This window comes from Bubalus kerabau, chromosome X (assembly GCF_029407905.1).
Source record: "Bubalus kerabau isolate K-KA32 ecotype Philippines breed swamp buffalo chromosome X, PCC_UOA_SB_1v2, whole genome shotgun sequence".
Lineage (NCBI taxonomy): Eukaryota > Metazoa > Chordata > Mammalia > Artiodactyla > Bovidae > Bubalus > Bubalus kerabau.
In genome coordinates, this window is record NC_073647.1 from 138,447,996 (window position 1) to 138,471,592 (window position 23,597).

General features: G+C 41.2%; 1 protein-coding gene across 1 annotated transcript in view; it reads left to right on the top strand.

Annotated features, from left to right (window-relative positions):
* PCYT1B (phosphate cytidylyltransferase 1B, choline) overlaps nt 1-23,597 on the top strand; it is a 112,359-nt gene that overhangs the window by 44,811 nt on the left and 43,951 nt on the right. Inside the window, exons 3-4 of the mRNA XM_055564107.1 lie at nt 6,723-6,839; nt 20,898-21,049. Coding sequence (XP_055420082.1) covers nt 6,723-6,839; nt 20,898-21,049 — 269 coding nt within the window. The remainder of the gene's footprint in view (nt 1-6,722; nt 6,840-20,897; nt 21,050-23,597) is intronic.

Here is a 23,597-nt window from a genome sequence, read left to right on the forward strand (position 1 = left end):
TTGCGGAGCACAGGCTCCAGAGCTCGCAGGCTTTGGTAGGCTTTGTGGTGCACGGGCTTAATTGTCCTGTGGCATGTGGAATCTTCTCAGACCAGGGATTGAATCCATGTTCCCTTCATTGACAGGCAGACTCTTAACCACTGGCTCACCAGGGAAGTCCCCCAAATGTACTTTTAAGGCATTGTTAACAAGCTCCTTTTAAAAAGCCATAAGAAAAAAATGAATTATCACCCTTTTATTGTTGGCTGAATCTGAAACAATATCAAGAAACCCCATAACATGCCCTGCAAATATGTGAATTCACATGTAATGTAGTTGATGATTGCCTCCTATCTGGCCATATGGTATGTATATATTTAACTTTTTGACCAACTGCCAAACTGCTTTCCAATGCATTTGTACCATTTTACATTCCCATCAGCAGTGTATGAGAGTTCCATTTGCTCTATATCCTCCCCAACACTTGGTATGGTCAATAATTTTTGAAATTTTTAGCCATTCTAATGAGTAGGAAGTAATATCTCAGGATGACCTTAATTTGTATTTCCCTAATTACTAATGACAGAGAAGGCAACGGCAGCCCACTCCAGTACTTTTGCCTAGAAAATCCCATGGACGGAGGAGCCTGGTGGGCTGCAGTCCATGGGGTCACTGGAGTCGGACGTGACTGAGCAACTTCACTTTCACTTTTCACTTTCATGCATTGGAGAAGGAAATGGCAACCCACTCCACTGTTCTTTCCTGGAGAATCCCAGGGATGGGAAGCCTGGTGGGCTGCCATCTATGGGGTCGCACAGAGTTGGACATGACTGAAGCGACTTAGCAGCAGCAGCAGCAGCAATGACTAATGGGGTTGAGGATCTTTTCATGTCCTTATTTGCTATCCTCTATTTGGCTGTTGAAATTTTTTTGCTCTTTTCAGAGTTGTTTATCTTAGTATTGAGTCTTGAGTGTTCTTTATATATTCCAGATACAAGTCTCAAATACATATTTTCCAAATATTTTCTCCCGAAGACTTGCCTTTTCATATTTGTAAAAATGTATTTTGAAGAATAAATATTTTAAATAAGGTTATACATATATATATATATATATATATATATATATATATATTTGTTTTATAGTGTGTCCTTTTTGGTTCCTATTTAAGAATTTTTTTCCAAACTCAAAGCCACTACAATTTTTTTCTTTTTTCTTCTAGAAGTTTTATTTATTTTTAAAAAATTGGAATATAATTGCTTTACAATGTTGTATTAGTTTCTGCTGTACAACAAAGTGAATCAGCTATAGGTATACATATATCCCTATATATATATATATATATATATATATGGACTGCAGCATGCCAGGCTTCCCTATCCATCACCAACTCCTGGAGGTTACCCAAACTCATGCCCATTGAATCGGTGATGCCATCCAACCATCTCATCCTCTGTCGTCCCCTTCTCCTCCCACCTTCAATCTTTCCCAGCATCAGGGTCTTTTACAGTGAGTCAGGTGGCTCTTCACATCAGGTGGCCAAAGTATTGGAGTTTCAGCTTCAGCATCAGTCCTTCCAATGAACACTCAGGACTGATATCCTTTAGGATGGACTGGTTGGATCTCCTTGCAGTCCAAGGGCCTCTCAAGAGTCTTCTCCAACACTACAGTTCAAAAGCATCAGTTCTTTGGTGCTCAGCTCTCTTCACAGTCTAAGTCTCACATCCATACATGACTACTGGAAAAACCATAGCCTTGACTAAACAGACCTTTGTTGACAAAGTAATGTCTCTGCTTTTTAACATGCTGTCTAGGTTGGTCATAACATTTCTTCCAGGGAGCAAGCGTCTTTTAATTTCATGGCTGCAGTCACCATCTGCAATGATTTTGGAGCCCAGAAAAATAAAGTCAGCCACTGTTTCCACTTTTTCCCCATCTATTTTCCATGAAGTAATGGGACTGGATGCTATGATCTTAGTTTTCTGAATGTTGAGTTTTAAGCCAACTTTTTACTCTCCTCTTTCACTTTCATCAAGAGGCTCTTTAGTTCTTCTTTGCTTTCTACCATAAGGGTGGTGTCGTCTGCATATCTGAGGTTATTGATATTTCTCCTTGAAATCTTGATTCCAGCTTGTGCTTCATCCAGCCTGGCATTTCACACGATGTACTCTGCCTATAAGTTAAATAAGCAGGGTAACAGTATACAGCCTTGATGTACTCCTTTTCCTATTTGGAACCAGTCTGTTGTTCCGTGTCCAGTTCTGACTGTTGCTGTTGCTGATTCACATCAATGTATGGCAAAAACCACTACAATATTGTAAAGTAATTAGCCTCCAATTAAAATAAATAAATTAAAAAAATAACTGTTGCTTCCTGACCTGCATACAGATTTCTCAAGAGGCAGGTCAGGTGGTCTGGTATTCCCATCTCTTGAAGAATTTTCCGCAGTTTGTTGTGATCCACACAGTCAAAGGTTTTGGTGTAGTCAATAAAGCAGCAGTAAGTAGATGTTTTTCTGGAACTGTCTTGCTTTTTCGATGATCCAGTGGATGTTAATATATGATATTTATTTTTCTCTTTCTAACTTCACTCTGTATGACAGAGACTCTAGGTTTATCCACATCAATACAAATGACCCAATTTTGTTCTTTTTTATGGCTGAATGATACTTCATTGTATATATGTACCACATCTTCTTTATCCATTCACCTGTCAATGAACGTCTAGGTTGCTTCCATGTCCTAGCTGTTGTAAATAGTGCTGCAGTGAAGATTGGGGTACATGTATCTTTTTGGTTTTCTCAGGTCTTCTAGAAATTTTATAGTTTTAGCTTTGCGTTTAGGTTTATGATCCATCTTGAGTTAATTTTTGTATATGGTGTGAGATATTTGTTAAGTACAGCCATCTTTACTGTTCCCTTTACTTTAAGATGCTGAATAACTTACAGAAATTTGGAATGTAAGATCCAGGTAGATAAAATAATCAAATTTTACCCACAGTAGTGTACGTGGTCATTATTTGTATCCATGATCTTCAAGAAAATATTCAGCATCATTTTGGTGTTACATGTTGTTTGTCATATTTATTAATAAATTATTTGAAACATGGAAATTAATGATTTGTATACAGATTTGCATTTTGTCAGAACATCACATTTATCTGATATACCTTGCTGTGGTCATTTAGGATAAACAGGAATTTACCTTAAATACTTTTCAAAAAGCATAATAATCTGTAGGCAGGAAATCTATACTGCCATTGTATTCAGTTTGTATGATATTTAATGTATTACCACAGATCTAGTGGCTTAAAACAATGCATATATATTCATTATGTCATAATTTCCATGGATAAGGAGTCTGAGCCTGGCTTAGCTGAGTCCTCTATTCAGAGATTCACAAGGCTGCATTCAAAGTGTCACTTGGCTTATTTCTCTTGATTCATGATAGATCTGTATTTGAACTCACTCAGGTCGTTGGCAGAATTTATTTCCTTGTAACTCTAAGACCAGGGGTCTAGCTTCTTGCTGGTTGTCAGCCAGAGACCACCCTCAGCTCCTAGAGGCCACCTGCAATTCCTTGCCAATGACCCTCTAAAGTATGGCAGCTTGCTTCTTCAAAGCCACCAAGGGAGAAAGATTGAGTCTGCTAGCAAAATGGAGTCTTACGCACTGTAAAATAATTATGGGGGAGACATCTATCACCGGTGTCATATTTTCCTGGTTAGAAGCAAGGCATAGGTCCTACTCCCATTTCAAAGGGAGAGGATCACACAGAGGCAAGAAGAACATGAGGTGGGAGTCATTGGGAGCTACTTTAAGGTCTTTCCAGCATGGCTGTGGAGAGACTTTTTGATCATTGCCAAACCTGTAGCTTCACAGGTCGGTGGTTCCCAGCATAGACTCCTTGGAGAGTCTCTAGATGCCTAAAAGGATGTCCAGAAAAACCTCCAAAGATTAAAGCAAATATATATGCAAATTAAGTTAAGCCACAGTCTATTAAAAATATTATGGAGAATTTCAAACATTCATGAAAATAGAACAATATAATGAACCTTCATGTGTCCATCACCCATACTTAGCAACCACCATCCTGTGGCCAGTCTTGCCTCATAAATTCTCCTCTCTTGAATTATTTGCAACAAAATCCCAGGCTTCATATCATTTCATCCATAAATATTTCTGTATAATGTCTTAAAAATAAGAGCTCTGGTTTTTTAAGATATAACCACTATACCATTATCTCACCTAAAAAATTAACAGTAATTCTTTAATATAATCAAATATCTAGTGTTCCAATTTCCAATTGTCTTTTCTTTTTTATTGGAGTCTAGTTACTTTACAATATTGTGTTAGTTTCTGCTGTATAGTGAAGTGAATCAGCTGTATGTATACATATATCCCTCCAGTTGTCTTATGTCATCATTTATTTATAGTTTGCTCGAACCCAAATCCAAATAATGTCTGTACATTACAATATGTTGAGATATTTTTAATATATCTTTTAATCTCTAAGATCCCCTCTTCATCTCTTTCTTTCTTCTTTTTTTTCTAAGTTTATTTGTTGAAGAGATCAGGGTTTGGGGGGTGTTTTTTTTGGTCCTGCAGAATTTCTTAGTCTGGCAATTGCTGACACACTACAATTCAAAAAAGTGAGCTTATTGCAAAATCAACTCCATAAATACTCTTCAAAGATCTACTAAATAGCCTAATTATATCATCATTCTTCACTTCACTTTTCTTTCCTCCCTGCTTCCTGAATTTATTTATCTTGATCACCTCTGAATCAATAACAAAAACTTCTGCAAAACTGCCATCTGCTTTCCCTTGGGGTTTATATCTTAAAACAAATTTTCCTCAATTGAAATCAAATTGAATAAGAGCTTTGAAACCAAGGATCCCTCATTAGACAGTTTGTTATTTCAAAGTATTTTCTATTTACTGTGCCTTATTTAGAATACAGTATAATCCTGTGAAGGCAATTCTGTTTGCTCAAAATGGTGTATAATTGGGAATAATTGCAATTCCCTATCTGAAATAAAGTCTCTCAAGTTTTTTTATTAGAAAAATTTAATTTATTAGAAACATTGTACCATCTGAATGTATTAATGTAACGTTCCTTTCAATTTATGTTCTGAATTAATGAGGTTGTAGTATGTCAAAAAATAATCACAATTTTAAATCTCAGACTTGAGGATCATTCAACAGAAGTTTGCATTGATTTCTTTTTGAAAAATTATAACATCAAAATAATGTGTCTTTAAAAATTTAGTAGGAATCTTAGTCTCATAAAGCCAACCAACCAGCAATCCTTTCCCTATCTGCCCCACCTCTGATTCTTGTTCCCTGTAGATACCCAGCACGTGACAACCAACTTTCCAAGTTGTGGTTGACATCTCTAATCCACTGTCGTTGCCTTCATTGTTTCCTATGTCCTTGGGGGATTATCCCTTTTTAATTCTTTCTCTGTAATTCTTGTGGTGTTTGAGAGGAAATGGAGATAAGAGTATGTATGTTCAGTTGGCCATATTTAGCTTGTGAAAGTGAGGTCCAAGTTGCTCAGTTGTGTCCAGCTCTTTGCAACATAGTCCATGGAATTCTCCAGGCCAGAATACTGGAGTGGGTGGCCTTTCCCTTCTCCCGGGGATCTTCCCAACCCAGCGATTGAACCCAGGTCCCCCACATTGCAAGTGGATTCTTTACCAGCTGAGCCACAAGGGAAGCCCTTAGTTGGCTATATTTTCACTTTCTAGTTTTTTTGAGAGTCCAGAATGGTGTAAACGTTGGCGCCCAGCCCCTCTACCTCCCGGTGTCTCCCTCTTATTGGAAGTGCTGGGTCTTTGGGCTGGCTCAGCAAAAGTGTCACTCTGCACTTCTGAGCACAGTCACCTGACTCCCAGGAAGCTGTGGTGAAGTGTGTCCCTCTTCCTGAAGGCATGGCACTTCCCAGAGCACTATATTTCACACTGAGAGTCTCTGGCTCTCTTGACCTTTCTCCCTAGGGACGACTGTAGTATGGATCACATTCCTCCATCCCTGAGCACTACACATGTAACTTTTGCTCCCTGACTCTCCTCTCTTTGGGGCATGTGCCCCCCCACTGCCCCATATCTTAGGATGTCAAAGAGGATAGGGAGTGACCTTTGTGCAGTGGTAAATGTGTAACAACTGGCCCTCCAGAGGGAATTAAGCCCTGACTTGAACACTTGCCAATTTTTATGGTGTAACTACTTCTACCAAGGCTGAATTTCACTGTGTGATGGTGACTCGGAGGAGGTGCACAGCAGCGTCTTTGCCTTTGGGAATAGGACTTAGGGTCTTTGTTTGGGACTGCCAGACTCCAGGGTGAACTTGTTTGGCCTTTCATTGAGCTCTCCAGTCACTCCTACCTTTATATTCCTGCTGGCTTGACTCTGCCAACCCTTTGGTTATGCCTGGTCTGTCTAAATCTGCCCACTCAGCCACCTGAGACTCTACTCTGGGTCGAGACAATTCCCCAGTGCTCTGCAGTTAAAAATGTGCATTCTGGGTCAATCTTAATTTTGTTATGTTTTTACTCTGCTTTGATGTCCTGAAAAGAACTTCTTGGTAAAATTAATTTCATGCACTAATATGCAACTGATGGTATGTAGACATTGTGTTTTCTCCAGGTAAACCTTCTTACAGTGCTGTACTGACGGAAGGATCAAGTGACTGGGATTCCTTATTCTGCAGTTCTGTTGATGATGTTTTCTTTTTTCCACAGTTGACAGGCCCGTGAGAGTATATGCAGATGGAATATTTGACCTCTTCCACTCAGGTCATGCAAGGGCACTTATGCAAGCGAAAACACTGTTTCCCAACAGCTACCTGCTGGTAGGAGGTAAGAAGTGCATTTTCTTTTTGTCTGGAAAACTCTTATATAATGTTCTTCCTGAAAAGAAGCCCTTTCAGACTTCTATCATTAAAACCTCCCATTGTTAATGCTCCCAATTCAGCCTATATTGGGTTCCTTGGTTACTGCCTGAAATTTAACATGAGATTTTAAAAACACCATAGGGGAAATTATATCATGAGATTATAAACTGTTGATTCCTAGAGAAAGAGAGACTAATAATACCACCAAGTGTAACTGCTTCGTGTTTTCCATTAATACCTTTCTTTTTGTGTTTGAGGAATGTTCCAGTTCCTATTTCTGAAATTTCCTAGAGGGTTAGGAGAAAAGCAATATTATTCTGATTTTAAATCTTGGAGACTGGAGGAAACTCAGGATGATTAATGTTGAGCAAAGTCATTGTCTGTTCCTTTGGTGTGACCCACAGCCCTTAGGACAGTGTTGTGCTAATGGTAGTGGCTTGCAACAGTCCCGATTAATTGAATTTATGCGCCATGTGTTAAAGAAATGGAGTTTTATATATGCAAGTAATCTTGGTTTACACTGAAGGAAGTGACTGAGCTCATAAGCTGTGGAGAGAGAAGGGTAATTAGACGTAGGTTGAAATTTTCTTCTTCCAAAAGGCCTACCGATTTCCGTTTGTGTAAAAGGAAAAGTGGCTGATCTGGGAGACCTGGGTCTCTTCTCTGTAGCTTCTGGAAACAGCATTTCCTTTTACCATGATCATTTTTTGTGGCATTACATGAACTAGATACCACCAACCCTTACACCTCTCCTGTGAGGGAGCAAGGTGATAGTAAGAAACTACATGTCTGTTTTTTACAGTATTTTGTTGTCTTTCACAAGTTTGAAACTACTTTTGAATATTTAGGAGGAATTGTTTGCAGATTTTGCTGAACATAGTGACCATATGGTTCCTGAATAGAATTCTTTCCAGAAGGAAGAGATGATAAGAGGCAATGGTTACTGAACAGATCATGCAGAGGGAACCCAAGGTGGGCAGAGGACCCATCTCTGTTCATTTCCTTTATTTTGAGTGGAAAACCATTCTTTATGTGAGCACTACCACCTGGAGTCTGGTCCTAAGCTTCTGGGTCCTGGGGAGACCTTTGCAGTGGTTTGGCTTTGGTCATTTTGAAAAGTGAAAGTCACTCAGTCGTGTCCATCTCTTTGCAGCCACATGGACTATACAGTCCATGGAATTCTCTAGGCCAGAATACTGGAGTGGATAGCCTTTCCCTTCTCCAGGGGATCTTCCCAACCCAGGGATCGAACCCAGGTCTCCTGCATTGCAGGTGGATTCTTTACCAGCTGAGCCACCAGGGAAGCCCAAGAATACTGGAGTGGGTAGCCTATCCCTTCTGCAGCGGATCTTCCCGACCCAGGAATGGAACTGGGGTCTTCTGCATTGCAGGCAGATTCTTTACCAACTGAGCTATCAGGGAAGCCCTTGGTCATTTTGGCAACCCGAATTTGGAAGTGGTTAGGTGTGGGTAACACTTAACAGGAGCACTGCCCTGGCCCTGGATTAGCACATCAAAAGTAAGTTCAAAGGAAATAGACTTTCAGTGCATTCTTGTAAGCTCGAGAAAGCAGTAAATTAACAACAGCAGCTTTCTAGGTTACTCAGCAGCAGTGGTTTCACTGATTTGCTGAATGATTCCTTCACTTAACAACTATTTCTTGAGCTCCTACTATGAGCCAGGCATTCTTCTGTACACTGAGGATGCAGCCACCATCAAAGCAGACTGTGTCCTCAGAGAACTTAGAGTCTGAAGGGGAGGCAGACATTGACCAGTAACAATCTGGAGGAGAGGTACTATGAAGAAATGTTACATAGGGTTAAGGGGAAAGGTGACTGGCCGGGCAAGCAGGGGTGTTTCAGGTGTGGAGGTCAGGTGAGGACCCTTTGAAGCACTGACAATTGTGCAGAGACTTAAACAAAGGTAAGGGCACACAGAAGCCAGAGCACAGAACCTTCCTTGTGCAGTGATCTTCCCACCAGCCCAGATAAGAATGTTGGGACAAGAGGGGAAAATGTGGTGGCTACAACTAGGTGTGTTGTTTTATTGACTTGTCTCTTAAGGAGGCTTTTCATAAAAGCACAGGTGATGTAGAACTGAGAGAGGTGAATATGGACAGGAGTTCAGAGCCAAGAATGAAAGTAGAAGGGAAGGAGAACAACTGCAGAAGGAGCCACACAGTCGTTGCATAGCTCTCAAAAGCTAGAGCTGGTACTGCTCCCTGATGAAGAACCAGCTCTGGCTGCTCTGAGTTCTGTTTCAGAGGGTTGTTGCCTAAGCAGCATCAAGTAATGCAGTGACCAGTGTCCTCTCTAGCTGATTTATTGGGTTGGCTAAAAAGTTCTTTTGGGTTTTAAGAAAGGTAGATACCTCCTCAATGGCTATTACATGGATTCTCCGTGGAAGCCAAGGGAATGTTAAACTACTAAGTCAACCGTGGAGACCATATCTTTTGGTAGATGATAGGGACTAGAGTGGGAGAAGGCAATGGCACCCCACTCCAGTACTGTTGCCCGGAAAATCCCATGGATGGAGGAGCCTGGTAGGCTGCAGTCCATGGGGTCACTAAGAGTTGGACACGACTGAGTGACTTCACTTTCACTTTCCACTTTCATGCATTGGAGAAGGAAATGGCAACCCACTCCAGTGTTCTTGCCTGGAGAATCCCAGGGACGGGGGAGCCTGGTAGACTGCAGTCCATGGGGTCGCACAGAGTCGGACACGACTGAAGTGACTTGGCAGCAGGGACTAGAGTATGGATGGGAAATGAAACAATAAAACATGAAGCTGTAAAAATGTGTGTAGACTTCTGGCGACAGTGACAGAGTAAGAGTGAAAACCTCGAAGCAATGTAAATAATAATAAATAATTTCAGTATGTTATTTTCTCCAATGATTTATTATTATCCTGTTTAAAATAACTGGAAATATCATGAAGTATTTTGCAACCAATCTCCTACTAAAATTCAGTGTAAGCTTGTATTTCATATGTCTCTACTAATTTAATTGTGTTTGATTCCTAGTCTGTTAAACAATCTCCAACCTCCTGTGTGTAGGCAGGGTTCTTCAGGGGTGGTATTGGAGCTCAAATGCTGAGTGGCATGGCTGTGGCAAATGCATTTTGGGGAATTGTTCATAAGAAAAAGAAGTCTTCCTTCTATGTATATAGTAGTTGCCTTCCTCTAAAATTCAGCATTTTTTAAAAAAAATTATTTATTTATTTGTTTTCGGCTGCACTGGGTCTTAGTTTCATCTATCAGGCTTCTCTCTAGTTGAGGCATAGGCTCAGTAGTTCCAGTACACAGGCTTAGTTGCCCCGGGGCACATGGGATGTTAGTTTCCCAGCTAGGGATCAAATTCATGCCCCTTGTGCTGACAGGTGGATTCTTAACCAGTGGACCACCAGGAAAGTCCCTAAAATTCAGCATTTATCACAGCTGTTTAGTAATACTTTGCAATTATTGTAAAACAAAGTTAGGGGCTAGATTCAAATAATTAAAAATAATTGTACAGAGACATTCAGAAATCTTACAGGATACTGGAAAATTCTCATGTGGGGCTGCTCCTCACTTAGGAAGATGTTTAGCATTGTTGGCACAGTGCCCACTAAATGCCAGTCACTGCTTCCAAATATAGTGACAACTAAAGATGTCCCACAAATTTCCAAAAATGCATCCTAGGGGATGATGAAGCCTTTGTTGAAAACCATTGTCTTAGACTAAGAGTCCTCACTCTTCGTTCCCCACAATGCCAAAAAGAATTTTGAAAAACTATATACCATCTTTTGGTTTTTCCAATAGTCATGTATGGATGTGAGAGTTGGACCATAAAGAAAGCTGAACACCAAAGAATTGATGCTTTTGAACTGTGGTATTGGAGAAGACTCTTGAGAGTCCCTTGGACTGCAAGGAGATAAAACCAGTCCATCCTAAAGGAAATCAATCCTGAATATTCATTGGAAGGATTGATGCTGAAGCTGAAGCTCCAATACTTTGGCCACCTGATGCGTAGAACTGACTCATTTGAAAAGACTCTGATGCTGGGCAAGATTGAAGGCAGGAGGAGAAGGGGACGACAGAGGATGAGATGGTTGGATGGCATCACAGACTCCATGGACATGAGTTTGAGCAAACTCTGGGAGTCAGTGATGGACGGGGAAGCCTGGCATGCTGCAGTCCATGGGGTCTCAAAGAGTCAGACACGACTGAGCAACTGAATTGAACTGATACGCCTTCTTAAAAATTTTTAAATTGACATCTAAAATTTTCCATCCTAAGTTTAAATAGTTATAAAATGTGTAATTTAAGGAATATTGTAAATATTAACATTTTCAAAAATTAACAAACTTTGAGGAAAATTTTTTGTTCACAGCAAAACTGGCAGAAAGTAAAAAGATTTACACACACACACCGCCTCCTCATTATCAACATCCTGCAGCAGTGTAGTGCATTTTTTATAGTCTGTGAAGCTACACTGACACATTATTATCAGCCAAAGCCCATAGTTTAATACATTAGAGTTGGCTCTTGGTATTTTAAATTCTCTTGTTGTTTTTCAGTTGCTAAGTGGTGTCCAACTCTTTTCAACCCCATGGACTGCAGCACGCCAGCCTTCTCTGTCTTCCACTGTCTGCTGGAGTGTGCTCAAATTCATGTCCTTTGAGCTGATGATGTTATCTAACCACCTCATCCTCTGCCACCTCCTTCTCCTCCTGCTTTCAATCTTGCCCAGCATCAGGGCCTTTTCCAATGAGTCAGCTCTTCGCATTGGGTGGCCAAAGTATTGGAGCTTCAGCTTCAGCATCAGTCCTTCCAATAAATATTGAGGACTGATTTCCTTTAGAATTAACTGGTTGGATCTCCTTGCAGTCCAAGGGACTCTCAAGAGGGTCTTGGGACTCTCAAGGGACTCTTCAGCACCACAATTCAAAAGCATCCATTCTTTGGTGCTCAGCTTTCTTTACAGTCCAACTCTCATATCCATATATGACACCTGGAAACACCATAGCTTTGACTGTATGAACCTTTGTCGACAAAGTGATGTCTCTGCTTTTTAATATGCTGTCTAGATTTGTCATAGCTTTCCTTCAAAGGAGCAAGTGTCTTTTAATTTCATGGCTGCAGTCACTGTCCATGGTGATTTTGGAGCCCAAGAAAGTAAAACGTCACTGCTTCCACTTTTTTTTTTTTTAATTTGCCATGAAATGATCTAACTGGATTCCATGATCTTAGTTTTTGAATGCTGAGTTTTAAGCCAGTTTTTTCATTCTCTTCTTTCACCCTCATCAAGAGGCTCTTTAGTTCCTCCTCATTTCTGCCATTAGTGTTATCATCTGCATATCTGAGGTTGTTGATATTTTTCCGAGCAATCTTGATTTCAGCTTGTGATTCATTCATGCCAGCCCTGCATTTGGCATGATGTACTCTGCCTAGAAGTTAATTAAGCAGGGTGACAATATACAGCCTTTTTGAACACCTTTCCCAATTTTGAACCAGTCAGTTGTTCCATGTAAGGATATGTTGCTTCTTGACCCAAATACAGGTTTCTCAGGAGACATGTAAGGTGGTCTAGTATTCCCAATCTCTTTAAGAATTTTCCACAGTTGGTTATGATCCACACAGTCAAAGGCTGTAGCATAATCAATGAAACAGAAGTAGATGTTTTTCTGGAATTTCCTTGCTTTCTCTGTGATCCAACCAATGTTGGCATTTTGATCCCTGGTTCCTCTGCCTTTTCAAAATCCAGCTTGTACATCTGGAAGTTCTCAGTTCACATACTGCTAAAGCCTAGCTTGAAGCATTTCGAGCAAAACCTTATTAGCATGGGAAATGAGCACAATTGTCCAGTAGTTTGAACATTCTTTGGCACTGTCCTTCATTGGGATTGAAATGAAAATTGACCTTTTTCAGTCCTGTGGCCACTGCTGAGTTTTTCAAATTTGCTGGCATACTGACTGCAGCACTTTAATAGTATCATCTTTTAGGATTAGAAATAGCTCAGCTGGAATTCCATCACCTCCACTAGCTTTGTTAATAGTAATGTTTTCTAAGGCCCACTTGTCTTCATGCTCCAGAATGTCTGGCTCTTGGTGAGTGACCACACCATTGGGTTATCTGGTCATTAAGACTTTTTTGGTACAGTTCTTCTGTGTATTCTTGCCACCTCTTCTTAATCTCTTCTGCTTCTGTTAGGTCCTTACTGTTTCTTTCCTTTATCATGCCCATCCCTGCATGTAATGTTCCCTTGATATCCCCAATTTCCTTGAAGAGATCTCTAGTCTTTCCCATTCTTTGTTTTTCTCTACTACCTTGCATTGTTCACTTAAGAAGGCCTTCTTATCTCTCCTTGGTACTCTGGAACTCTGCATTCAGTTGGGTATATCTTTCCCTTTCTCCCTTGCTTTTCATTTCTCTTCTTTCCTCAGCTATTTGTAAAGCCTCCTCTGACAACCACTTTGCCTTCTTGCATTTCTTTTTCTTTGAGATGATTAAGGTCACTTCTTTCACAATGTTATGAACTTCTATCTATAGTTCTTCAGGCACTCTGTCTACCAGATCTAATCTCTTGAATCCATGCATCACCTCCACTGTATAATCATAAGGGATTTGATTTAGGTCATTATCAGAATGACCTCGTGGTTCATCAACTAAAGTACAAGCTAGGAGTCAGCCAATCAGAGCAGTGTACAGGCTTGGAGTAAGGCAATCTGGCCTGGAGAATTCCATGGACTATATATATAGTCCATGGGGTCACAAAGAGTCGAACATGACTGAGCGACTTTCAGTTTCATTCCTTCTCTAAATATTGGTATATGGGTGTATCAAGCTCTGGTGTCTGGCTTTTGGGAATAATTAAGTAAAATCTATAAAAATCAGAAATAACTTACCTTTTTTAGATATCTTGGTTATACTTTTCCTATGTACTTGAGGATAGAGAAGGGCATGTACTACCAAACAGTAATTTGGCATAGATATTTTATTTTTTGTTATGAAGAGCTAGGAAATAAAACACATTCAGAATATGAAATGGGAGAAAGATTCATTGTAAATGGAATAAATATGATGTGAGTTGATATAAAGATATTTGTCTTCCTTTAAAAATAGTATATTTGAAATCTTGGGGGAAAGCACGTGAATATTTTATCCACATGTTCATTCCTGTGTACTTTGAAGCATTTGATAATTCCAGGAAAATATTCCAGTTGTATTTCTAAGCAGCAGCAGTATCAGCTTATACAGCTTTGACTTATTGAAGTGATTCTGAAGTGAGTAGCAGAAAAAATGCTTACTCGTTAACTATAAGAGAAAAGGCACTTCTAGGATTCAATATAAGCATTGAGAATAGCTGGGAAAAAAATGCTTACCCTTAACTACATGAAAAAGCAATCTTCAGCATTCAGTATTCTTACCAGTGCTCCTTTGCTTTGAATTCATGGGCCTTATCCCTTAAGATCTTTGCATCCTTTGATAATAGTTGGGAGAAGGAAGAGGCAAAGTTGTTAGGTAAAAAGTTACATCATTCCCCAGTCTACCATAGTTAGTTTCTAACATTCAGTTTCACCTATAACAGAAACATGTGCAAGAAAAAGACAGGAAGCTTTTATAGGTTCATGGTGCTTTGAGTAGTCACTAAATGAGCTTTCTGTGAATCAGTTCTAATGAGGTGGATGAAACTGGAACCTATTATACAGAGTGAAGTAAGCCGGAAAGAAAAACACCAATACAGTATACTAACGCATATATATGGAATTTAGAAAGATGGTAACAATAACCCTGTGTATGAGACAGCAAAAGAGACACTGATATATAGATCAGTCTTATGGACTCTGTGGGAGAGGGAGAGGGTGGGGAGATTTGGGATAATGACATTGAAACATGTATAATATCATGTATGAAACGAGTCGCCAGTCCAGGTTCGATGCACAATACTGGATGCTTGGGGCTGGTGCACTGGGATGACCCAGAGGGATGGTATGGGGAGGGAGGAGGGAGGAGGGTTCAGGATGGGGAACACAGGTATACCTGTGACGGATTCATTTCGATATTTGGCAAAACTAATACAATATTGTAACGTTTAAAAACAAAATTAAATTAAAAAATAAATAAATAAATGAGCTTTCTATTTGATTTGGCCTCAGGATTTAATTCCCTGCCATGCAGTGTAATAAGGTTTAAATGATGGCTTTCTATTGTAGAGTAGAGTAAGGTTGGCTCTGGATACAGGGCTTTCTCCAGCCCATTAATTTTAGGAAAGGCTACTCTTAGAAGTTGTGGATCTGTAAATCAATTCCTTTCAAACTACTAGTGCTTGGATACCTCTTGAAAAGCCTTTGTGTATCTCTAGGGGTATGTGTACCCTAGTTTGAAGACTATCTTAAACTATCTATCTTGAGTTTGACAAAACAACTTAATGGCAGAAAATTCTATAGGGAGGAAAGTTAGGGAGTCCCTTAAAATAGATGTTCTGGGGACTTCCCTGGTGGTCCAGTGGCTAAGACTTGCACTGTCATTGCAGGGGCCTGGGTTCAGTCCCTGGAACTAGATCCCACGTGCTGCAACTAAGACCTGGTGTAGCCAAATAAATAAAAATATTAAGAAATAAAATAAAATGGTTGGTTGAAAGGCAAACTCTTAATATTATGTATGTAGTTACCAAAGAAAATGGTGACAGTGAATTGAGAGAACCTACTGTATTAATTGTGGACCCCTTACACATGCAGGCAGGTTTGCTGTAGGAATTCCCTTGGGGAGAGCATGGGCTTTGCTCTTGAAACCACTCTGACTGGGGCAAGTACACAGACACAAACAGGTGAAATACTTAGTATTTGGAAGAAGTAGTAACTATTGATTCAAAGACTAGATAGAAACTGTGATAATTGGTGGTACTACATTCTACTTCCCAACCTTAGGCAGTAACAGATACCACAGACTGCCATGATTTTTGCACCATAATACCTGTGTTTTTAATTTTTAAGTACAGAGTCAGTGATAATTTGAAATTTTTTTATGCACGTTTTCCCTGTGGGCATTATTTTAGTGAATTGAAACTATCCAGTTATAAAACCTTTTCCCCCTCCATTATAATTTAAAATCTCACACCATTTAAAAACCAAGATAAGAAATTAAAATTATTTTTTTTAATTAAAAATTATATCAGAAAATTTTTCTCCTGGAAAAATTTTTGTAAAGATGTGAGTTACCACATACTGACTTCTGCTTCCCAGGAGAGGGATAAAAAGCTAACAATAATAGAAATACTATACCCACTAGACATAACTATTACTCTACAAATGTAGGCTTATGCTCTATTGTATCTTGATTGAAATTAAATATTCCTCTAAGACTCCATTTTGCCTGACTGGTGGGAGATTCAGTCTTGGTCCTTATTGGGATCTCTTCATTGCCCTGGAGTCAAACAAGATTGCAAGATGTTGACAGAAACAGGAGAGGAGCTTCCAGTCTCCAGCCCAGAGAGTTTTGCATTGCTCTCATCATCTGAACCCACAAAATTGCTTGGAAGGAGCAAATCCACTGTGCCTGTGGAGGGTGAGGCCCTGGCAGTCTGTGGCCAGGTGAACCCCAGTGTCCTCATCGCTCCTGGGGCTCTGCTGCTGGTGGGACCCTCTGACCTTGGACCTCGTCCTCTTTTGGAGGAATCTTCTATGTGTCTTCTTACAGAATTCCCCCCAAAGAGCTCTGGCTTTGGGAAAACAGCAGTCAGAAAGACAGGCTGTCCACCGGCAGCTTGAACCTCACAGTTACTGTGGGGGAATTTGTACTGAGAAGCTGGGCACGTGCGTGGAGTGGGGGCAGGGAAAAGGCAGAGCCGAAAACACAAACAAATAGATGTCACCACAAATGGCTCTGGATCACTGCTACTATGAAAACATGGCAAACATTACTGAGCATGCCTCTCTGCTCACACAGATGATCAAATTTAATTCTCCAAACTTTGCCATGTGTTAAAGACAGACAACTGAGGCTTAAAGAATTTGATTTTTATAATTTTTATTTATGATTATTTTAAACATTTATTTACTTATTTAGCTGCACTGGGTCTTTGTTGCAGCATGCAGGATCTTTAGTTGAGGCGTGTGAACTCTTAGTTGCTTCATGTGGGATTGTTAGTTTCGGCATGTGGGATCTAGTCCTCTGACCAGGGATCAGACTACCGGCCCCCTTCATCAGGAGTGCAGAGTCCTAGCCACTGGCCTACCAGGCAAGTCCGAGGTTTAGAGAGTTGGAGTAACTTACCCAGTAATAAGTAGCTGAGCTAGGATTCTAACCCAAGTTGGTTGGGCTCGAAAATTCATTCCTCATGTTATATTTTCTCTCCTGCAGGGTATTAGTAATATTTTATTTTGAGCACAGTGGGCTGCCGGTATAGGTTAGCTCCAGTAGGAGCTCCCAGACAGCTCAGTGAATTCACCCCCAGAACGCCACTGCTCAGAGTTCTCCATCTGGTCGTCAGGCTGCATTTGCCAAGACTCGAGAACAACAGTGCCGCTTTGGGCGTAATTAATGTTTAGACAATAACTGGTCAGCGTTTTCAGCTGCTTCTTGAGGTCATTCCTGGGATATGAAAATAGGACCCCGTGTTGGCATAAACAGGTTGTTTGTTTTCTTTGTGCTCTGTCAGGAGGCCATTATCTCAGTTGTCTCAAAGTGACACTGAATTGGTCAGGTGCAGGGTCAAAAGGAAGGGGAGGATATGGTTTGGCTTTGTTTTCTGTTGTTTAAAATAGAAAATTGATGGATCTGAAATCCATTCTTGCGTAATACAATTCTTGAGGCAGTCTTTTTAATAAATTCCTTTAGTCTTTTAAAAAGTAAAATCTTTTAAGAACATTTCAAAAGCCATAGATCAATTTTTAAATTGTACAGCTTGATCCATAAATAATTCCTATCTATGAAGTCAAACCCCAGTGCATTTGGTGAATGAATACATGACATGGTCATTATGGCCCTACTACACACCCCACTCCCCGAGCTGGGTGGGATGGGTGATTCAGACATAGGCTGGGCTGTTTACTCCAGATGTTCATAATATGCTTCAGGGGCTTTCAAATGTTGTCTGCCTTGGAATCATCCCTGAAGCTTGTTAAAAATAGTGCTGCCCGCACACCGCCCCAGAGCCAGTCTTAATCCATTTGAGCTGCTATTACAAGATACCACAGACCAGGTAGCTCAAAACAACAGAAATTCATTTCTCATCATTCTGAAGGCTGAAGAGTATAAAGTCCAGGCACTGACATGGTCTTCGGGCAAGGACCCTCTTCCTGATACAGAGCTGGATGGTTCTCAGTGTTTTCTTACATGGTGAAAGGGCTAGGGAGCTCTCTGGGGCCTCCTTTATAAGGTACTAATGCCATTCGTGACCTGAGCACCTCCCAAAGGCCTGTCTCCTTAATATCATCATCTGGGAGTTAAGATTTCAACATATGAGTTTTGGGGAGGCACATTCAGACCATAGCACCCACTGAATCTAAACCTTGAGGCATGGAACTTGGGCATCTTTAAAAAGCTCCTTAGGTGATTCTAATACTTAAGAGGTTTTTGAGCCTGCCACGTGGTTGATGGTGTGTTGGTAATGTAAGACACTATAATGTTTTCTACGTTGTATTGTGAGTATGTCTATTCATCATCACAGGAAGTATGTATACGAGATATATAGACACACACACGTGTATTGAGAGGCATACTAGTCTCTTATGTGCATGAATATTGGAACATACCTGCAGGTAAACATACATATATTATTTTAAATCCTAGTAAACATTTATCGAGCATCTATACATATCAGGCACTGTTAATGCATTCAACAAATAGTTAAGAGTCTCCTATGGGCCTTCAGAAAAGGAAACAGACAAAAGTCCCTGTCTTCAAGGAGCTAATATTTTAGTAGAGAAACACCAACAATAAGCGAATAAGGCAATCATATAATGATGAGTGCCATAGCAAGAAGTAAGGTGGGGAGGTGCGAGGCCTGCCGATGGTGGGGGCAGATCCCAAGTTAGAATACAGTGGCTGGGGGAGCCTTGAAGAGGAGAGGGAGTGAGCCCTATGGCAATTTGGGGCACAGTTGGTCCAGGTTTGGGGAACAGGAAGTGCAGAGCCCTGATCTGAGTATGAGTATTCCTGGTGGCTTCAGGAAGTAGCCAAGGAGGCCAGGGGCTGGAACACAATAGGAGATGCAGTCAGAGAGGCAAGGAATGGCCGGAGGGGACTGTGGATCTGGTAGGGGCCTATAGGCTGCCAAAGGAGTTTGGTTTTGACTCTGAGGGAGATGGGAAGGGTTCGACTACTGAGGGTGATGTCATCTGATAGGTCTTGAATGGTGAATGGGCCGGGCAGGGAGCAGTGAAAGTGGTGAGGAGAACGTGGCTTCGGTGTGCTGTGAGGGAGCCAGCGGTTTTGCTGATGGTTTGGACACAGAGCGTGTGAGGGCTGCAGCAGGAGGGTTTCCAAGGATGCTGAGTGCAGCTGTTGGCTGTACTTTGTGGCCAGATTTGTTTCTGGATGTGGGTCATGACCTGGTTCCAAGAAAATTACTGTATTTTTGTTTTTTAAAACATCTTGTACACTTAAAATTTGTAAGGTTATTGCATGTACATTAGGCCTTAAGGAAAACAACCTCGTCTTCAGGAGCGGCCAGGTTAGTTTGACTGGCTGCAATAAGATGCTGATGGGGATGTTGATGACCCGGGCCTGTAGCCACAATGTCATTTCTTCCTGACATGTAGAAAAACTGCTTTGGCCAACAAAAATATATTCTGGATATGATAATGAAGAGTATTTATTGCTCACTTTATTTCAAAGCACTACTTTTTTTTAAGGACTTTATGATGTGGACTACTTTTTAGAAGTCTTTATTGAATTTGTTACAATATTGCTTCTATTTTATGTCTTGGTATTTTGGCTCCAAGACATGAGATCTTCACTCCCTGACCAGGGATCAAACCTGCACCCTCTGCATTGGAAGGTTTAGTCTTAACCACTGGGCCACCAGGAAAGTCCCTATTTCAAAGCTGCTGCTGCTGCTGCTAAGTCACTTCAGTCGTGTCCGACTCTGTGCGACCCCATAGACGGCAGCCTACTAGGTTCCCCCATCCCTGGGATTCTCCAGGCAAGAACACTGGAGTGGGCTGCCATTTCCTTCTCCAATGCATGAAAGTGAAAAGTGAAAGTGAAAGTGAAGCTGCTCAGTCATGTCCGACTCTTAGCAACCCCGTGGACTGCAGCCTACCAGGCTCCTCTGTCCATGGGATTTTCCAGGCAAGAGTACCGGAGTGGGGTGCCATTGCCTTCTCCACTATTTCAAAGCACTTATATGTAAATCCTCAAAAAATCGTTTCTAAAGCTGATGGTGGAGGATAGTATCATGCCCATTTGAGGATTCAGGAGCTTGAGATCTAGTAAAGATGTGGTGTGGGAAGGGTGAATTCAGCTTGACCATATATTCTATTTTGTGACTTTCTCCTCTTGATTGTGTAGTGACTGGACCACAATCCATGGAACAGAAACATGTGTGTGTGCGTGTGTGTGCACATGTGCGTGTATGTGAATCACACTTGGGTTACTAAGCACAATGATATAGTTAAGGAATTAGAACTCATTGCTCCAACGTTCAATAATTCAGGCCTCTTGGTCTCCTTGCTGTCTTTTCTCTGTTCATTTGGTCATTTTATTTCTGAATAGCAATTTTCACTGAAAGGTGGGATAAGGAAATAAAAAGATGTAAAAGTCACATTCAGGGGTGTGGAGAATAATTTTAATAAAAGCCACAGTGGAGAATGCATTTGTAAGCACTAAAATAAAATTCTCCATTGCCAATGAATTTTAGCTTGCCTCACTGATCCTTTGTTCCCATTAAAAAAAAAAAAAGAACAAAAATGAAGAGTTTGATTATGACACACACCTAGCGAGGCTGAGTTCTTCGTCTAGCTGAGGAGTTTGTCTGTACTAGGATGGCTGTGGGCAGGGCCTGGGCCAGCAAACAGCATTTAATGCATTTACCTGCTTCAGTTTGCAGTGACGACCTCACTCACAAATTCAAGGGTTTCACCGTGATGAATGAAGCAGAGAGATACGAAGCTCTGAGACACTGTCGCTATGTGGATGAAGTCATTAGAGATGCTCCATGGACACTCACCCCAGAGTTTCTGGAAAAACACAAGGTACTTATTCCTCCACATTCTGTAAGTAACAGGATTAGAGAGTCGTCTGTTTCAGCCGCTTATACCCAGAAAAATCCAAGGAGTCTTCCAGCTTAGGAAAGCACTAACTCCAGGCGCTGTCGTGTGGTGTCACTTGACGCAGCGCCTGGCCTGTGCTCACACCTGCGGACCGACAGCCACCTGCTTCCTCACTGTGGGCTCTGGAGCTGGACCACTCGGGTCCACATGTGGCTTCTATCCCTTCATAACTGTGGGACCTCGAGCAAGACACTGAACTCACCTAAGCTGTAAACTGCTGTTTTGAGGATCTAATGAGATCATGTTGTGAAACCCTTAGCACACTGGCTGGCCCAAAGCAAGAGGTCCAAAAACATCATCACCATTATCACCATTGTTATTGATGCTTATAGAGTCATAGGCATCATTTTTCATGGAACAAATGACCACACATCTTATCCAGAGGGGCAGGGGTCAGGCTCTAAGGAAAAAACTTTCTATCTCTGATTGTGTGACCCTGAGACTCCTACTGATAGATTTTTATTAGTTGAAAACATGAGAAATCCTTTTGATCTGCATGAAATTATGTGCTTTGTATCTCCCTACAAGCCCCACATTAGGAGCTATTCTTTCCTTTTATAAGCAGTACAAAAAAATAAGATTAAGCTGTTCTAAGAGTTTTCTTTTCTATTTTTAAATTCACGATGCAGCAGAGAATAGAGAATGCTGATAAATGTGCATGGGTAATAGCCGAGGAGACAATTTCCCAGCAAGAATAAAAAGAAAAAGGAAAAAACTACAATATGATTTACTTCCAGCAATCACGAACACATTTTTACTAAGCATCTATTGTATCTTCAACTTCTGTGAAACGTTACTGGGCTGCTTGTGAAGGCTGCCGTTTATCGAGTGCTTGCCACGGACCCAGCCCAGTGCTAAGGGCTTTGCTCTTACAGGAATCACATTCAATCTCATGGCCACCCTGAGACATTGTTGTTGTTGCCATCCACTGGAGAGGGAAGGACAACTAAGCTTGAGTACTAAGAACAGAATTAATGGCAGTAACATTTGTTGAGTACTTGCCGTGTACCACTTATTCTTCTTAGCACTTTTACATAATTGTAATATTTAATCCAGTGATTCTCAAGTGGGGGCAACTTTGCCCCCAAGGGATATTTGACAATGGAAGCAACTAAAGGGGTGCTACTGGCATCCAGTGGGTAAAGCCAGGGGTGCTGCTAAGCCTCATACAATGTTCAAGATAGACTCTCCCCCTCCAGGAAAGAACTATCTAGCTCAGCATGTCACTAGTACCAAGGCTGAGAAATTCTGATTTAATCCTTACCACTTCCACAATGGCTCAGTGGTAAAGAATCTGTCTGCAATGCAGGAGACACAGGATACGCAGGTTCGATCCCTGGGTTGGGAAGATCCCCTGGAGGAAGAAATGGCAACCCACTCCAATATTCTTGCCTGGGAAATTCCATGGACAGAGGAGCCTGGCAGGCTACAGTCCATAGGGACGCAAATAGTCTGACACAACTGAGCGCACAGACCACTAAGTTATGAGTTCTGCAGCTAGTAAGTGATGAAGTAAGTGATGAAGTAAGTGATGAAGCAGGAATCCATACCCAGGCGAATTAAACTGCTGCTTTACCTCTCAAGCTGGAGTGAAGCCTTTTAATAAAGGGCTTTGAAGTTTAGGCAAGGAGTTTTTTTTGTTGTTTGGGTTTTGGCCATGTCACATGGTATGTGGGATCTTAGTTCCCCAACCAGGGATTGAACCTGTGTCCCTTGCATTGGAAACATGGGGTGTTAACCACTGGACTGCCAGGGAATTCCTCAGGCAAGCAGTTTTTACTTGATGTAGGAGGAAACAAGGAACTAGTGAAGATTGGCAGGTATGAGGATGACAAAAAGAGAACTCTGCTAAAGGAGGTCCCCCCACCATGTGACAGAGGGATGGCTGGAGAGGAAAGAGCCTGTGGTGAGGAAGGTCAGATACAAGTTGGTATTAGTAATCCAGGTTATGGGGCCCTGGACTTGGCATAAGCAGTGGAGAAGAGGAGATAGGTATATGCACTCACGTGAGTACACACAGACGTACACACCCCAACGGAACTTGTGACTTCTGTGCTATTGATGGTGAAGGAAGTAGAGAAAAAAGGCTGATTCTAGGGTGTTTGGAGCCTGAGTAAATGAGAAAAGGGAGGCTCCATTGGAAGAGACACCAGTTTTAAGGATGAGTGAAGATTCTGGACAGGTTTTTAAAGTGACAGCAAGGGTGGCAAAAGAGAAAAGGATGATTTTGGGAAAATTGGGCAAGTTTTGTCATTTCAGCAGCTGCATGACCCAACTGAATTAGTAATACTTGCCCTACCTGCCTCACAAGGTGGTTGTATGAATCAAATGAGAAGAGACATGAATTCATTTCTACAATATAAAATATAACTTAAGTCGGGGACTTCCCTGGCACTCCAGTGGCTAGAACTCTGGCTTCCACTGCAGGGGGCATGGGTTCGATCCCTGGTTGGGGAAGTAGGATCCCACA